Here is a 17,630-nt window from a genome sequence, read left to right on the forward strand (position 1 = left end):
TAGTATGACTCAGTAATAGATGTATGTTTTGCAGGAAGAGTATACATATTTATAAAAATAAACATATGCCGCATATAAGCTGAGCAGTGAGTTTGTACATCTGCTAATACTTTTTAATATTATGTTGCATTTGGTTTTCACTAAATAGTTGTTCATTAAGATCTTAGGAAATGCATTGATACAGTTCTGGCTATAATTTTTAATTTTGTTCTTTAATCATCAGGATATTACTGAAAATTCCTCAGATTCAGTACTTGATCTGCAGATGTCCTTGGAGGAGCTATATGCCCAAAATCTCTTGCAAAGACAGGATGAGAGTGTGCCTTCAGTGAACTTGAGCATGGGGCCGGCTTCTGGCTTTACCATGAATGACTATACACCTGCAAATGCTATTGAACAGCACTATGAATGTGACAGCTTAAGAGCGTGGACTGAATCTCACCTACCAAATGAAGTTGCATCAAGTGCAGAGCTGAATTCTCCTGTGCTGACTGATTCGACTGGAAAGGTGACATTCTAAAGATACAGTCTGTGTATGATGGTGAAGTTGGGAGCAGTGAAGGGTTAAGTTACTCTGGCTTCTCTATCTGTTTGGAGCCAGTGCTCTCCTAAGGCTCAGATTTTCAAAAGACAACCTATGAACTTGTTGTGTAAGTTCTTGCTGAGTAAAGCACAACCAGCTGGAGAATATGGGTGATGTTGAAATCATACTCCAAAGTCTAGTTTTCCTTTCCACGTGACTTATTTTTATTTTCTGACAGGGCTCCAAGTTCTTAATTCCACAAGGTTCCCTGGCCTCTGCTGCTGAGTGTGTCATGCTCCAAAATACACCCAGAGAATCTTTCGAGAGGACTATTGTGATAGCAAAAGGCAATTCTAGCTTAGGTAAGTTTCTTTTCCACATACACCTTCTGTCCTAACCCCCTTGCCAAGAGGAAATGTTGAACATAGAGTCAGTACTTTTAACTGTAGATAAGAAGATAGATGTGATGAAATTTACCATGATTTTAATGTTAATCCTTTTTGTACTCAATATTGTTATCTGAAATGGTTAACAAGTTTACTTTAGACTACCTTAAATCCCTCACTCTCATTAATTATCTAAAAGTATTCACAAGCCTCATTTCCATTCAAGTGAAAGATATGCAAATTGTGTATGAGACAAAGTCAGGAAAGGAAAGGAATTCTTAGAAAATGAGAAGTCTGTGACTTGGAATTCTACATTCTTTGGAAAAGTAAATTATTAATTTCTTTGAATGGTACCAGTTATGTGTGTGTTAGTTTGTATTTAATTTCTTTCATTCACTGAAATAAAGACTAAAAAGACAGTCAGGTGTGCCATTACTGAAGCATTAACGCAGTTCTTCAACAGTCCTTCCCAGGTGTGAGGGTTTCCCACCCATAAAAGATAGTGACTGATTAAAATTCTCAAATTTTCTGATCTGGGCAAAGAAGACTGCCTGTTGAAATAAAATCCTAATTACACTAGCTAAAATGATTTCAAGGCAGCTCACACTTATACTTCTTTTGACTTCGGCAGTGACATGATTCAGCTCTGTGTTTAGTGCTCAGTACTGAAAATAGGGTCAAGCATAATTTCCCCCAGAAGCCTGATTGCAGTCTAAGACTCTGTGGTTAGCTCTGTGTCAGAGGTCTTCTTTCTCTTAGGATGTAACCAGCCAGTATCCTTTATGTTGGTATCTATGGTGGGATTTGGTTTCCTTGATATATTTGGGAGTTGGCAGAGGAGTCAAGCAGCAACACCACTGTAGCTGGTGATTGGGATTCCAATCTGTCTCCTAGATTTTGTTCCATTTGGTGGTGGCTGGGTCCTACCAACAGTAGCTAAAAGGAGAATTGTAGCAGAGAATTTCTCATTGTTTATAATATCTCTTATGTATTACCTTTAATAGAATGATACAAAACTGAAGCTACAGAACTTTCTCTAATCATTAATTATGGGATGTGTGCTCTAGACAGCTAACTGTGTCAGAATTATTTCATCTGCTAATTCAGTGTTTGCGAGAGCATGTTACTTGGAGCACTAGTTCTGTAGGAGGTTAACAGGAGTTATACTTGGGTTCCAAGTTTGGGATGTGATAAACTTAAGCAGACAGGTGTTTCTGTTAGCATCTCTCAGTAGCTTTGCACTTGTGCCTTGGGTATCTGTAAGTGCATGTTCCAAGATGCCACATTTCTCACACATCATTGGCCACGGAACCCATTTTTAAAATTAACTCATAAGACAGAAATTTTGCAGAGCCTGTATGAGAAACCCTCTTCTAGCTTATGTATTTACTCAACTCTAAACATTATTTCTGTATTCTGGCCACTATTCTAGATGCCATGATATAATTGTCTTCTTCAAGGAGGATGAGTTTGGGAGAGTAGACTGACTGACGTGTAGAACCCTCATTGCATTAACATATCATACCTGCCATGAGTGACATTCACACAAGGGACACTGAAGGCTTAAATGAAGGAGTAGCCAAGCCCTCCTCTCTGAGTTTGGAGTTTAGACAGATGTTAAAGCAGAGAAGATGTTTGATTTCATCCTGGAAAAAGAAATAGATTTTACCACTTAGTTGAGGCATTGGAAACATTGGAAGCTGCTAGAGCCAAGGCAGAGAATTGTGAAACATCACTGAGTGTGTTTGGTGTGGATGAAATGTGGCACAATGGCAGGCAAGGTGAGAGTTGAAGCTGAAGTAGTGACAAAATTTGTTACATTTCGTTGGCAGGGGGGATATTATATGCACACATATGTACACATGGGTGTAGTGACCTTTGAAAAATTTAATTGATGATTTTTGATAGATCTGTTGTACACTGGCTAATTACATTGTATTAGAATCTGAAAGGTAAAAAGCAAAGGTAAAACAGTAAGAAGGAAAGTGTTACCTTTTCTTCACCGATGAAGTGCTAGAACATAAACAGACTCAGGAATTTCTCTGGAAGAGCTCAGCCCTTACAGGGTGGAACCAGAACTCACACCAGAATCTGTCTCTGATTTTTGCTCATCACACAAGGCACCTGAGTCCTTAAGTCACCCAAGGCTGTGTTAGCACTGTTGTAATAACAAGCCTAATTTTGAAGTGAATTACAATTTGCATTTAGCCTTTAGAAAGCGATATATTTGTGGATTGTAGTAGAGATGCCTTTTAAAATATATTCTGTGCACTTTCTTCTGTTTTTCTTTTGTACTTTATTGAGCACTTTGAAAGGAACATTGCATGTGCTCTTCTCAAAAAATAACCCCAAACGTGGACATTATCCCCATTGTTTAGATGAGTAAACTGCAGACCAGTGTGAGGTTAAGTCCGTTGCCCAAAGCCACACTGATGAGAAGTGCTGCAAGTCAGATTTGGAACCAGTTCTCTGTTTCTGCAGTACATGGTTTGGACAATTGTCTTGTACATTTCTTGGACAAAATTGAGAGATCTGACAAGTTACAACCAAAGTTGTAATATCGACAGTCAGTAGATACTTCCTTGAAGTTGCTGAAACCTAAAAGTGATCATTTGGTGAAAGGAAAGTATAAGCTTAGCTAACTCATGTCAACTTCTTATTTTAATATGGTTGACCTGACCTGACAGCTTTCGTAACTGGTAGAGTCATGAGTTAAATATGCTGTTAAGAAAGAATTTAGAGGTCGTGTTGGACATAGCTTGTGAAAACTTGTCACATGCCTGTGGCTTTCCTTATTGTAGGATGCATGGTGCCAGTGAGAATTAGATGATGGGTGAGATTCCCAGGAGGGGCCACTGAGTTAAATTGTGTTTTGTAGTCTTGCATTTTTTTTTTAAACTATAGTTGTCTCACGGGACTTGGTAGTTAACATGGCAGCATTAGGGCAAACCAGAGTGCTTACTGAAACATTTCAGAACCAGCCTCTTTGCTCATAAGAAACCCACCTCGTTTGAAGAAGTGTCTAAACTTGTTTGTTGGTTTATGATAAGCAGAGGTGTTTCCTTAATGACAATATACTTAAAACTCATTTGTATGAGTCTTAACAAAATCTTTTAAAGTATATTCAATTAATAGCTCATTTCTATCTGCATATGGTAACTAGAAGTCTGAGTGGCTCCTTTCCAGGCATGAGATATCAGGCTGGGAACATATTATAGTCAGGATCACTTCTTTAAAAACATTTTAAATATCATGTATAATGTGGTATAATTACAGTTAATATTTAGGCTTCCCTAGTGGCTCAAAAGAGTCAGACATGACTGAGTGACTGAACTGAACTGAACTGAACTGAGCTGAGCTGAGTGGCTCAGATATTAAAGAATCTGTAAGAGACCTGGGTTTGATCCCTGAATTGGGAGGGTTCCCTGGAGAAGGGAATGGCAACCCACTCCAGTATTCTTGCCTGAAGAATTCCATGGACAGAAGAGCATGGCAGGCTACAGTCTATGGGGTCCTGAAGAATCAGACGTGACTGTTAGAGAGGATTTCTTTCTTTTAAAAATTACGAAAACCTAAAAATGAGTTAGTGGCTTCTTTCAAAGTCTTTGTAAATATCCTTATTGACTTACATCTCTCCTTATATTGTTTAATCATATAATCTTGTTTTGAAAGGAACTTTTAGTACTTGATTTTAAATGAAATTGTATTATTTATATATTACTTTATGTAAATTTTAAAATTTCAATCAGTTCAGTTCAGTCGCTCTGTCGTGTCCAACTCTGCTACCCCATGGACTGCAGCACGCCAGCCTTCCCTGTCCATCACCACCTTCCAGAGCTTGCTCAAACTCATGTCCATCAAGATGGTGATGCCATCCAACCATCTCATCCTCCGTACCCTTCTCCTCCTGCCTTCAATCTTCCCCATCATCTTGTGGAAAAGACCTGGGTCTTTTCCAGTGAGTCAGTTCTTCGCATCAGGCGGCCAGAAGTTTCAATAGGTTTGATATTTTTAAAGGTGTAGTTGAGAGTAGGGGGAGAAGGAACAATTCAAATGGATTTGTTGAGAATGTTTTCCTGAAGAAGTGATATTCAAGAATGAGAAGTTGTTAGCTGTGCAAGAGCTGCAGAAAAGGGGTGTCAGGCAAGACTCTGAAAAGGGAGACGTAGTGTATTTCTGAAAGGCATTGTTACTAGAACGTGGTGGGGAGGCAAAGAGGACATGGCCCAAAAGACAGCTGCCCATCAGGAGGACCATGCCAGGAGTTCCATATAGACAGAGCCATGTATTGTAGGTATGTTGTATATTTGCACAATAGGAAACTATTAAAAATATTGTTAGCATAGAGAATCATGTGATATGATTTGTCTGCTGTGAGAAGAATGAAATGGCGGGAATAACGTTGGAAGTCAGGTGGACAATTACAATGGTGGCTCAAAAGGTGAGGCGTGATGGTGAGAAGTGATGGCTTGGTCCTGTTTAGTATGGACATGGAGAAAAGTGAATGAATTCAAGGTAAGTTTTGGGAATAGAAATGATGGAACTTGCTGATGGATTAGATTTTGGGAGTGAGGGAGGGGTAAGAAGCCAGAACCACACCAACATTATTGCTTTGAATAATGGAGAGGAGTATTGTCTCAGTCAGTCATGTCTGACTCTGCGACCCCATGGACTGCAGCACGCCAGGCTTCCCTGTCCTTCACCATCTCCCTGAGCTTGCTCAAACTCATGTCCATCGAGTTGTGATGCCGTCCAGCCATGTCATCCTCTGTCGTTCCCTTCTCCAGCCTTCAGTCTTTCCTAGCATCAGGGTCTTTTCTGATGAGTCGGCTCTTCACATCAGATGGCCAAAGTATTGGAGCTTCAGCACCAGCACTGGTCCTTCCGATGAATATTCAGAATTGATTTCCTTTAGGATTGACTGGTTGGATCTCCTTGCAGTCCAGGGGACTCTCAAGACTTCTCCAGCTCCACAGTTCAAAAGCATCAATTCTTTGGCACTCAACCTTCTTTATGGTCCACTCTCACATCCAAACATGACTACTGGAAAAACTGTAGCTTTGACTAGATGGACCTTTGTTGGCAAAGTAACATCTCTGCTTTTTAATATGCTGTCTAGGTTTGTCATAGCTTTTCTTCCAAGGAGCAAGCGTCTTTTAATTTCACGGCTACAGTCACCATCTGCAGTGATTTTGGAGCCCAAGAAAATAAAGTCTGTCAGTGTTTCTCCATCTATTTGCCATGAAGTGATGGGACTAGATTCCATCATCTTAGTTTTCTGAATGTTGAGTTTTAAGCCAGCTTTTTCACTCTCCTGTAGTGAAAAAGGAAGAATAGTATGGTGGTGCTATAAACAAAAATAGGAGGACAGATGGAGAAATAAGGGTAAATAGAGACTCGGGAATTCAATTTTATACTTACTGTATTTCCTATGAATCATCCAGAGACCATGCCAAGAGCACAGATATTGAAATCTGGAGCTATTGAAGTTCAGATTTGGAAATAATGCAGTAATAGATTAATGTTTACATCAGTTTAATTCAGCTGACTATCGTACATTTAGGCAGTGTGATAGGCACTGTGGATAAGACTTGAATACAAGCTTCTTAGTAATTCTGTTATGCTTTTTTTAAAAAATTATTTTTATTTTTGTTGGACTTCTGTGGTGGCTCATATGGTCAAGAATGTGCCTGTGATGCAGGAGACCCATGTTTGATCCTTGGGTTGGCAATATCCCCTGGAGGATAATTGTTGTGTTGGTTTCTGCCTTACAACATCATGAATCAGTCATAACTCTGTGTGTGTGTGTGTGTGTGTGTGTGTAATGAATCAAAACTATGTATGTATCCCCTCCATCTTGAGCCCCCACCCAATTCCACCCCTCCAGGTCATCACAGAGTGCCAGGCTGGGCTCCCGGTGTTATATATCAGCTTCCCAGAAGCTATCTGTTTCACACACAGCAGTATATATATACGTCAATACTACTTTCTCAATTTGTCCCACGTGCTGTGTCCACAAGTGCATTTTCTATGTCTGTGTTTCTGTTCCTTCCCTGCAGATGGGTTCATCAGTACCATTTTCCTGGATTCCATATATATGCTTTAATATACTATATTTGTTTTTCTCTGAATTACCTCACTCTGTATAACAGGCTCTAGGTTCATCTACCTCACTACTGACTCATATTTCTTCCTTTTTATGATTGAGTGATAGCTACATTTTATATATGTACCACAGCTTCTTTCAACTTCTTTATCCATTCATCTGTGGATGAACATCTAGGTTGCTTCCATATCCTAGCTGTTGTTGTAAATAGTGCAGCATTGAACACTGGGGTATATGTGTCTTTTTGAGTTGTGAATTTCTTAGGATTAGTGGGATTGCTGCGTTATATGGTGGTTTTAAAAGATATCTCTGTACTGTTATCGTGGCTGTATCAGTTTACATTCCCCGTAACAGTGCCAGAGGGTTTCCCTTTCTCCACATCCTCTCCAGCATTTATTGTTTGTAGGTTTTTTGATGATGGCCATTTTGATTGATGTGAGGTGGTACCTCATGATAGCTTAGATTTGCATTTCTCTAATAATGAGCAACATTGAGCATCTTTTCCTGTGCTTATTGGCCATTTGTATGCCTTCTTTGGAGGAATGTTTTCTTAGGTCTCTGTCCATTTTTTGATTAGGTTGTTTTTTTCTGCTATTCAGCTGCATGAGCTACCTATATATTTTGGAGATTAATCCATTGTCAGTTTTCTGATTTGCAATTATTTTCTCCCATTCTAAGAACTGTTTTTTCATCTTATTAAGTTTCCTTTGCTGTGCAAAAACTTTTAAGTTTCATTAAATCCTATTTTTTTTGTTTGTTTTTATTTTCATTGTCTTAAGAGGTGGGTCAAAGAGTTTTATAGTGTCTAGCCTTACATTTAAGTCTTTAATCCATTTTGAGTTTATTTTTGTGTATGGTGTTAGGGAGTATTCTAGTTTCATTCTTTTACATGTAGCTACCCAGTTTTCCCAGCACCACTTATTGAAGAGGCTGTCTTTTCTCCACTGTATATTCTTGCCTCCCATAGGTGTGTGGGTTTATCTCTCGGCTTTCTATCTTGTTCCATTAGTCTGTATTTGTGTTTTTTGCCAGTACCATACTTACTTGATGACTGTAGCTTTTTAGTATAGTCTGAAGTCAGGAAGGTTGACTCCTTCAGCCCCATTTTTCTTTCTTAAGATTGTTTTGGCTCTTTGAGGTCTTTTGTGTTTCCATAAAAATTGTAAAATTTTTTGTTCTAGTTCTGTGAAAAATGCCATTGGTAATTTGATAGGGTTTGGCTTGAATATGTAATCCCTATCAAATTACCAATCACATGCCAACTCAACATCTAGAAAACTAAGATCATGGCATCCAGTCCATTACTTCATGGCAAGTAGATGGAGAAACAATGGAAACAGTGACAGACTTTATTTTCTTGGGCTCCAGAATCCCTGCAGATGGTGACAGAAGCCATGAAATTAAAAGACGCTGGCTCCTTGGAAGAAAAGCTATGACCAACCTAGACAGCATATTAAAAAGCAGAGACGTTACTTAGCTGACAAAGGTCTGTCTCGTCAGTGCTGTGGTTTTTCCAGTAATCATGTATGGATGTGAGAGTTGAACCATTAAGAAAGCTGAGTGCCGAAGAATTGATGCTTTTGGACTGTGGAGTTGAAGAAGACTCTTGAGAGTCCCTTGGACAACAAGGAGATCGAACCAGTCAATCCTAAAGGAAATCAGTCCTGAATATTCATTGGAAGGACTGATGTTGAAGCTGAAGCCCCAATACTTTGGCCACCTGATGCAAAGAACTGACTCATTAGAAAAAACCCTGATGCTAGGAAAAACTGAAGGCAGGAGGGAAAGAGGACGACAGAGGATGAGATGGTTGGATGGCATCACCAGCTCGATGGACACGATTTTGAGCAAGCTCTGGGAGCTGTTGAAGGACAGGGAAATCTGGCATGCTGCAGCCCACGGGTTGCAGAGAGCCGGATACAACTGAGTGACTGAACCAGACTGACTCTGGTAGAGATTGCATTGAATATGTGGATTACTTTAGATAGCATGTGTGCATGTGCTAAGTCATTTCAGTCCTGTGTGACTCTGTGAGACCCTACGGACCATAACCCACCAGGCTCCTCTATCCATGGGATTCCCCCGGCATGAATACTGGAGTGAGTTGCCATGCCATTCCCCCAGGGATCATCTTAACCCAGGGATAGTCATTTTAACAATCCTGATTCTTCCAATCCAAGTACATGGTATGTCTCACCGTCTGTGTCCTCTTTGTATGCTTCTTTATATTATGTCACAGGCGTGTAGAAAACATATAGTAAACATATGCCAAATGAATAAATGATCTAGAAATAAGGTAATGGCAGAGTTTCTTAATTTAGAGAACTGATTTTCTACTTGTAGGCCTGCTCTGTATTCTTTCATATATGTAAGAGATGAACTATTATTATAAAATTGATTTGATACTATCAAAGTATTTTCCCTCAGCTTTCAGTGTAGGGAGACACATCACATAGGTTAAGCTACATTCACTCCACAGTGTAGACCCTGTTTCATCTCTAACATGTTTAATGTGGAGTGTCTTTAGATAAAGTCTTAGAAACATTTCTAAATTGACTTTAAAAATATTTGAAACTCATGTTTTCCTTTCCTTTTGATTGTTTTTACTGCTTAAAAAGTATTGTTGTTGTTCAGTTGCTCAGTCTTGTCCAATTCTTTGCAACCCCATGGATTGCAGCCTGCTCAGCTTCCCTGTCCTTCACCATCTCCCAGATCTTGCTCAAGCTCATGTCTGTTGAGTTAGTGATGCCATCCAACCGTCTCATCCTCTTTCGTCCACTTTTCCTCCTGCCTTCAATCTTTTCCAGCATCAGGATCTTTTCTAATGAGTTGGCTCTTCAAATTAGGTGACCAAAGTGTTGAAGCTTCTGCTTCAGCAACAGTCCCTCCAGTGAATATTCAGGATTGATTACCTTTAGAATTGATTGGCTTGATCTCCTTGCAGTCCAAGGGACTCTCAAGAATCTTCTCCAACACCACACTTTAAAGGCATCAGTTCTTCAGTGCTCAGCCTTTCTTATGGTCCAAAGCTTAAAAAGTTATTTTTTTTTAAATATATGAATCTGTAGAGATTAATAAATTCAAATTAATTGAATTTGAAAGTCATGCTTTTAAAAAATATATTTTATTAAGTTATAGTTGATTTACAATTTTGTGTTAGTTTTTGGTTTACAGCAAAGTGGTTCAGTTACAAATGTACATAATAGTTTACATTTACTAATTCTAAACTCCCAATTCATCCACATGCCCCCCCACATCCCCGCCCCTTGGCAACCACAAGTCTGTACTTACTGTGAGTCTGTTTTCTTTTGTAAATAATTTTTGTCATATTTTAGATTCCACATGTAAGTGGGATCAAATGGTATTTGTCTTTGTCTTTCTGACTTAATTTAGTATGATGATCTTTCCGTTTACCCTTGCTGCTGCAAATGGCATTATTTCATTTCTTTTTATGGCTGAGTACTGTTGCATTGTGTGTATGTATTTGTGTATGTATGTGTGTATATATCTTTATCCACATCTTTATCCATTCATCTATCTTTGGACATTTAAGTTGTTTCTGTATCTTGGTTATTGCAAGTGGTGTGCTGTGTATTGTAGATGGTGTGCAGAAATCTTTTTGAGTTACAGTTTTTTCTAGATATATACCCAGGAATGAATTACTGGATCATATGACAGTTCTGTTTTTTTGTTTTTTGAGGAATCTCCATAGTGTTTTCCATAGGGGCTGTACCAGTTTGCATTTCTATCATCCGTGTGGAGGGTTCCCTTTTCTCCACATCCCCTTCAGCATTTGTTATTTGTAGACTTTTTAGTGATGGCAGTTCTGACCAGTATGAAGTGGTACCTCATTGTACCCATTTCATTTGCATTTCTAAATGCTTAGCAATGAATGTTGAGATCCTTTCATGTGCCTGTTGTCCATCTGTATGTCTTTGGAGAAACGTCTATTTAGGTCTCATGCTCTTTTTTTGATGGAGTTGTTGGTTTTTTGGTTGTTATAGTTGTATGAGCTATTTGTATATTTTGGAAATTAAGCTCTTGTTGGTCTCATCATTTGCAAATATTTTCTTCCAGTCCATAGGTTGTCTTTTTGTTTATGGTTTCCTTTGGTATGCAGAAAGCTTGTAAGTTTGATTAGGTCTCATTTGTTTGTTTTTGTTTTTATTTTTATTGCTGTGGGAGACTGTGAAAGTCATGTATTTAACATGTGTTCCTCCTTTTCCATAGGAATGACAGTAAGTGCTAATAAAGACGGCTTGGGGGTGATTGTTCGAAGCATTATTCACGGAGGTGCCATTAGCCGAGATGGTCGGATTGCTGTTGGGGACTGCCTCTTGTGTATTAATGAAGAATCTACTATCAGTTTAACCAATGCCCAGGCACGAGCCCTGTTGAGAAGACATTCTCTCATTGGGCCTGACATAAAGTAAGTGTCATTTGGACCATAGTTTGGCTTGGGAAGTAAAGGAATTTCAGTCTATTAATCAGAATTTTCTCAGTGCATACTTCTGTTTGATATACAAAAATGATCATAACATTTAATAATCACTGAAGAATTTGACTATTCCTGAAAAGTTATTGATTGCATTGATTGTAGACTTTGGGAGAGTATATCTGCAGTCAGTAACTTCTTAATACTAACAGTACTGAAATGCAGTTGACCCTTGAACAACACAGGTTTGAAATTCTCAGGTCCAAATATGCATAGATTTGTTTCAGTAACTATATAGTTGGGTCTCTGTGGGTTTCATATCTTAAGGTGTAGCCAACCTTGGATCCAAATTTCCATCTGAGATTGATTTAATCTGTAGATGGAAGACTTGTGGATACAGAGGGTCAGCTGTACTCTGGCATTTCATATATAAGGGATTTGAGCATCCATGGCTTTTGGTCTCCAAAGCACCTGGAGTCAATCCCCTGCAGATACCTAGGGACAGCAATATTTCAAAACAGTGTTGCCTACCATTATTATTTTTAATTTTCCAGTGATTTCTGCAAAAATCTTCATACGAGATATGAGATTTCTTTTATTGAGCAGGATGGTCCACACTTAGGAACTTACATAGAAGTTTGGATGGGTCTCAGTATAGCAAATTGCACTACCTAATGATCTGTATGAATATTCCCTAGTAAGCCAGTTCTTTAGGGGTCAGCCAAGATTATATAGAAGCAATCTGACCCATAATTTTCCCTTTGTTGAACTGCTTTTCAACCCATACAAGAGAATTCACAAAAATGCTGTTATGGTCTGATGGTACTCATACAGGCTAGTTTGTGAAGAAGAATTTAAATATCTCATCATCCCATAATGTATTAAAAGCATGTCATATATGTGGTTTGTTTTTTAAATCACTAAACTTTTCTTGAGCCAGCATAAAAATCACAACATAACCTCATTGTCACACCTTAAGAATGTAATAGCTTGCCTTTTTATCTCTATCATTAATAATTGAATATTTGCATTGAATGTATAATTGATAAAATAGTAAAATAAGAATTCAAAGAAAGATTGTTCACTTTAAATTGATGTGATGAATGCTAGTATGAGAGACTTTTTTGTATTAATATGGTCTTACTGATTGCATTCTGTATTTTTATTTTATAAAATACATATTGGTAGAGCTTAGGTAAGAAAGATTGTATTTAAAATCTGTTTTTCATTTTTCTGTTGATAAAAAGCAAAAAGTACATGCTGTTTAGAGTGGGTTCTGTTGTCTTATATAAAGGAGATTTTTATTTTTAGGGTGGAATTTCACTAAGGGCTTTCGTATTTTTAATGCCTTTTTGGCTTTTATTTTATAATAAACAGATCATCAGGTCATGTGACACTCTCATGATTATTTTATTAATCATGCAAGTAAGAGTGAAGATCATTAAAAATTTCAGTGCCTCTACAGTAAGTGAAAGAAGAGAAATATTAAGTGCTCTCCTCACCACTTGCAGGCTAGTATCCATTCCTTTTCCTTCAAAGATGAATGATAAGGATCTACATGCAGACTCTTTATTTGCAGTTCAGTTCAGTCTCTCAGTCATGTCTGACTCTTTGCGACCCCATGAACTGCAGCAGGCCAGGCCTCCCTGTCCATCACCAACTCCCGGAATCCACCCAAACCCACGTCCATGGAGTCGATGATGCCATCCAACCATCTCATCCTCTGTCATCCCCTTCTCTCCCTGCCCTCAGTCTTTCCCAGCATCAGGGTCTTTTCAAATGAGTCAGTTCTTCACATCAGGTGGCCAAAGTATTATTTTCAGCTTCAACATCAGTCCTTCCAATGAGCACTGAGGACTGATCTCCTTTAGGATGGACTGGTTGGATCTCCTTGCCGTCCAAGGGACTCTCAAGAGTCTTCTCCAACACTACAGTTCAAAAGCATCAATTCTTTGGTGCTCAACTTCCTTTATAGTCCAACTCTCACATCATACATGGCCACTGGAAAAACCATAGCCTTGACTAGACGGACTTTTGTTGGCAGAGTAATGTCTCTGCTTTTTAATATGCTGTTTAGGTTGGTCATAACTTTCCTTCCAAGGAGTAAATGTCTTTTAATTTCATGGCTGCAGTCACCATCTTTACTGGTGTCTATAGCAGTAATTATTAACAAGCACAGAAAAATGTAACTGCAATCAATCTTTTATTCCTTGATCAGGAATTCATCCCACACTTTAGGGATCAGTGCAGTGATTTTGGAGCCCAGAAAAATAAAGTCAGCCACTATTTCCACTGTTTCCCCATCTATTTGCCATGAAGTGATGGGACTGGATGCCATGATCTTGGTTTTCTGAATGTTGAGCTTTAAGCCAACTTTTTCACTCTCCTCTTTCACTTTCATCAAGAGGCTGTTTATTTTAGAGGTAATCTAAACAGATGACCTCATGACTGATCATTTGATTTATTGTGTGATAATGCTTGTCTGACATGAGTTTGAGTGAACTCCAGGAGTTGGTGATGGACAGGGAGGCCTGGCGTGCAGCAATTCATGGGGTCACAAAGAGTCAGACACGACTGAGCAACTGAACTGAACTAAATGCTTGTCTTATGTCATGAACCCTAATGCAAGTCTCCTGTCCACTTTTTGGCACTCTGAGCACTAGAATTGGTGCTTGGTTTTAACTTTACCTCTGAGTTGTAAATGTCCTGCAGAACTTAAAGACTGGCCAGAAAATAAGACCACTGTGACAATGATTTAGCTTAAATCTTGTACCTAGTCAACTCTAGAAGAGCTGAAAAGCTATCTAGTACATTTTCAGGCTACAATCTTTCTCTCCTGTCCTGTTTTGATTTGTTTTGTTGTTGTTGTTGTTTTTTTTTTCCATCCTCTGGTGTAGCACCAGAATTTACCCATTTATGCCTTCAGCAGGTTTATTATGACTGTAAAGGGTATCTAGAAATCCATAAATATCTAGAGATTCATAAGTAGTTGCTTTAGTATCCCAGGAAGCAAAATGTAATGTAGTATCTTACATTAGAAAGAGAAAATAAGAAAACTCCTACAACCTTCTCTCCTCTGGAAATCAGTCTATCAGTCATTCTTTCTTAAAAGGGTGCATACACACACACACTCACAAACATACCCACAAATCACCTTGATTCCTTCTCGGACATACTATTAAAGCTGTGATTTACATGGTTATAGTCTTGACTCATTGGGTAAATGATAAAAGGAAATGAGAATAATAGAATCCTTTTGCAAGTAAATTTGTCAGATGATAAAATAAATAGCCATTTAGATTGACCAGGGCCGAGCAGCATGTTCCATACGTTTTGCATGAAGTGGTTTTGGCCCTTTCTTCTCCCTTTCACTTGCTTTTCACAAACAAAAGGTTTAAAATTACTTTAAAAACTATGTAGGTGATTTCTCCCAAACAGAAAGTCTAATCCTTCCATTGCTGTGAATGAAACCATGACTTTAAGTGCCAGTCAAATGTTGTAGTTATTGCCTTGATCTAGGCTCCATCCATGCCTCTTCTTGATTTCTCAGAAACTGGCTTAATCTGGGGTAGTGGTGGAGAAATGTATTGTAAGTACTTAATAAAAATGTACTTTAGTTGTTTCAATTACATAACTGATTGGTTTTAGTAAAGCATTGCTTATTGAGACAATGAACTGGCTTTCTTTATTGCCGTTTAAGAGAGGTGGCTAGAAACTGAACATGTGTGCCTTCGTGCATGCCTGGGTAGATAATTTGCGTTTCAAGAGTTCAGAAACAGCCAGTTGAAGTTCCAGGTTTCATTATTTTCTATGGAAAACCAGATGTGAAGCCTCACCAGAATGCATTCTGTCTCACTTCACACTCCACCCTGCCAGGGGTGCTTATATTTCTGTAATAATAGCCAGGGTTCTGTGCTTCACGGCAGCTGCTTATAACATCTGCCAGATAATTACCAAGCTGAATCTGAATTCACCTGCCTTAACCTAAAGTGTGGGATGAATTCCTGATCAAGGAATAAAAGATTGATTGCAGTTACATTTTTCTGTGCTTGTTAATAATTACTGCTATAGACACCAGTAAAGAGCAGATGCTTTTCTGGGGGAGGTGTAGATAGGAGGGCTGTGGAAAGGGGAAGAAACAACCAGGAGCACCCACTTTTAACTCCATATGTATGCATCTCACATTCAGCTCAAGACACTGACATTTGTTAACACCATTGTAAAAAGATGCCGCGGCGTATGCTTCACATTCTAGATTCTCCGCAGCACCTGCTGACGATTGAGCCCCCTTTTATGTGTGAGTATCGGTGATTCAAAAGCTCATTATGGCTGTGTGTTACAACTTGTCTGTGAAAACCACTTCGTGCTTTTGTAACATCTCTATGCGGGGCTAGATCCAGAGAGAGATTCAGTGTGTATACATTTTCCTTTTTTGTTTTTTTTTTCTTCTTCATATAAGTGCATATTTCCAACAGAGCTATGAGATGGTTACATTTTCACATTGCACTGGTGATTGTGAACTCATTTGAAAATCATGTTTTCCTACTGCTGAAGCTTTTGGCTCTTTTGTTAGGGGGCAATCACCTCTGGATTAATAACTGTCACATTTCAGCATCACTAATGCTGTTGTTTTCTTGTACTCCATGTATAACCTGAGGTTAGTCTTTGCCTTTAAGGATTTTTAACAGTCCTCTCAGAGAAGCTGTTTTAGTGTGTTTATGCATTTCAGTATGTGTTTTGGTGTTCTTGGTTGATGTCTAGAGGTTTTGTATGGCCGTGTGACCGGCGTGTATTATAATTGCTCTGCATGGGCTAATGCACTGTGGGATGCTTGTTCCAGTGCCCTTGCTGTCTGTATTAGGCTAACTATATGAAAACTGCTTTCTTTCTCACTGCCCCCTAAAATATCAGAAAAACATTTCTAAAACTCTTCCTTGGTAAACCTTAACACCTTTGATCAAATACAGAGAAGAATTCATTTTCAACAGTGTCTCGGATAGACACATTGTTTCCTTCTCAAACCAAACCAGTATTTAATTTAAAAATTAAATACTTTGAACTGATTATTCTTATTTTTCCTGTGTTCTAGCCTTTTACCTCACCTAGCTTTTTTTTCTTAAGGTTTTATTTATATGAGTTTTACCTTTACTGAACCTTCAGAAATAATTTTCAGATATAATTCAGAAATAATTTTCTTGAATAGACTTTTCAAATTTATGATTTATTTATATTTTCTGTGTATAAAAAGACAGTCTTCTTTCCAAGTATAATGTATTCTTCATTTTTAACTCATTATTTTTAAAGGGATAAATGCAGATTTGCTATTCAATATATTTTTGTTACACTGTAGAAATGGTGTTTTTGTAGATGAATAAATAAAGTAGGGCCAGAATTAGAATACAGCTCTCTCACCCACACTAGTCCTAAATCATTGAATTGTGTTTTTTGCTTCAGTTGGATCCTTGAGGTGAAAGTGTCACAAAGTGTCGTAAGGGTGCCGGCTTCTGCCAGAATGATCGGATGTGGGGGCCAGGCTGTCTGATGCTCTCTTAGAGCACTGTTTTACGTGTGTGTTGCGCTTCTTGACTTACAATAGCCTCATCAAAATTGACATCTTTCTGTTATTGGGGATATGGAGATCCATTAGTGGGTGATTTACCTTACCAGAACACTCCAAAGAAGCAACAGAACTCTGTCTTCTGATTCTAAACCTAAGCGACCTCACAGAGTGAATGCCTTTTATGGAATCACCAGTATGTATTATATATCCTCCTCACTCAGTAAATTATGCCATTAGTTTACTTCTATTATATTATATTATTATAACATGAAAGGTAATCCTTTATCTTTGCCCTCCAGTACTAAGATTTTGATACTTATCATGAAGACTATTATGCCGGCTAACCATAGCTTACGCATGAAGGTAAGCTATGGTTAGCCAGCGTAATAGTCTTCATGATTTTCGTGTTGTGCATTTTTGATACATGCTTTTGTTTCTTTGCACAAATATCCTGAAATGCCTTGAAGTCCTTTCTTTCACTTGCCATGCCATATATTAATTTGAGGATTGGAACAGACTACTTCAACAGGTATATCAATTGTGTAGCCTCTTGGGGCAGCAGTAAACTTGACTTTTCAGATGTCATTTCTAAGCATTATAACTGAAGTCGGCAACTTGCT

General features: G+C 38.4%; 1 protein-coding gene across 7 annotated transcripts in view; it reads left to right on the forward strand.

Annotated features, from left to right (window-relative positions):
• Window positions 1–17,630, forward strand: part of MPDZ (multiple PDZ domain crumbs cell polarity complex component) — a 179,989-nt gene that overhangs the window by 97,536 nt on the left and 64,823 nt on the right. For all 7 annotated transcript variants that reach the window (XM_018051960.1, XM_018051962.1, XM_018051963.1 and 4 more), the window contains 3 exons: window positions 224–508; window positions 762–885; window positions 11,246–11,444. In XM_018051960.1, the coding sequence (XP_017907449.1) occupies window positions 224–508; window positions 762–885; window positions 11,246–11,444 (608 nt within the window). The remainder of the gene's footprint in view (window positions 1–223; window positions 509–761; window positions 886–11,245; window positions 11,445–17,630) is intronic.

This window comes from Capra hircus, chromosome 8, assembly GCF_001704415.2.
Source record: "Capra hircus breed San Clemente chromosome 8, ASM170441v1, whole genome shotgun sequence".
Lineage (NCBI taxonomy): Eukaryota > Metazoa > Chordata > Mammalia > Artiodactyla > Bovidae > Capra > Capra hircus.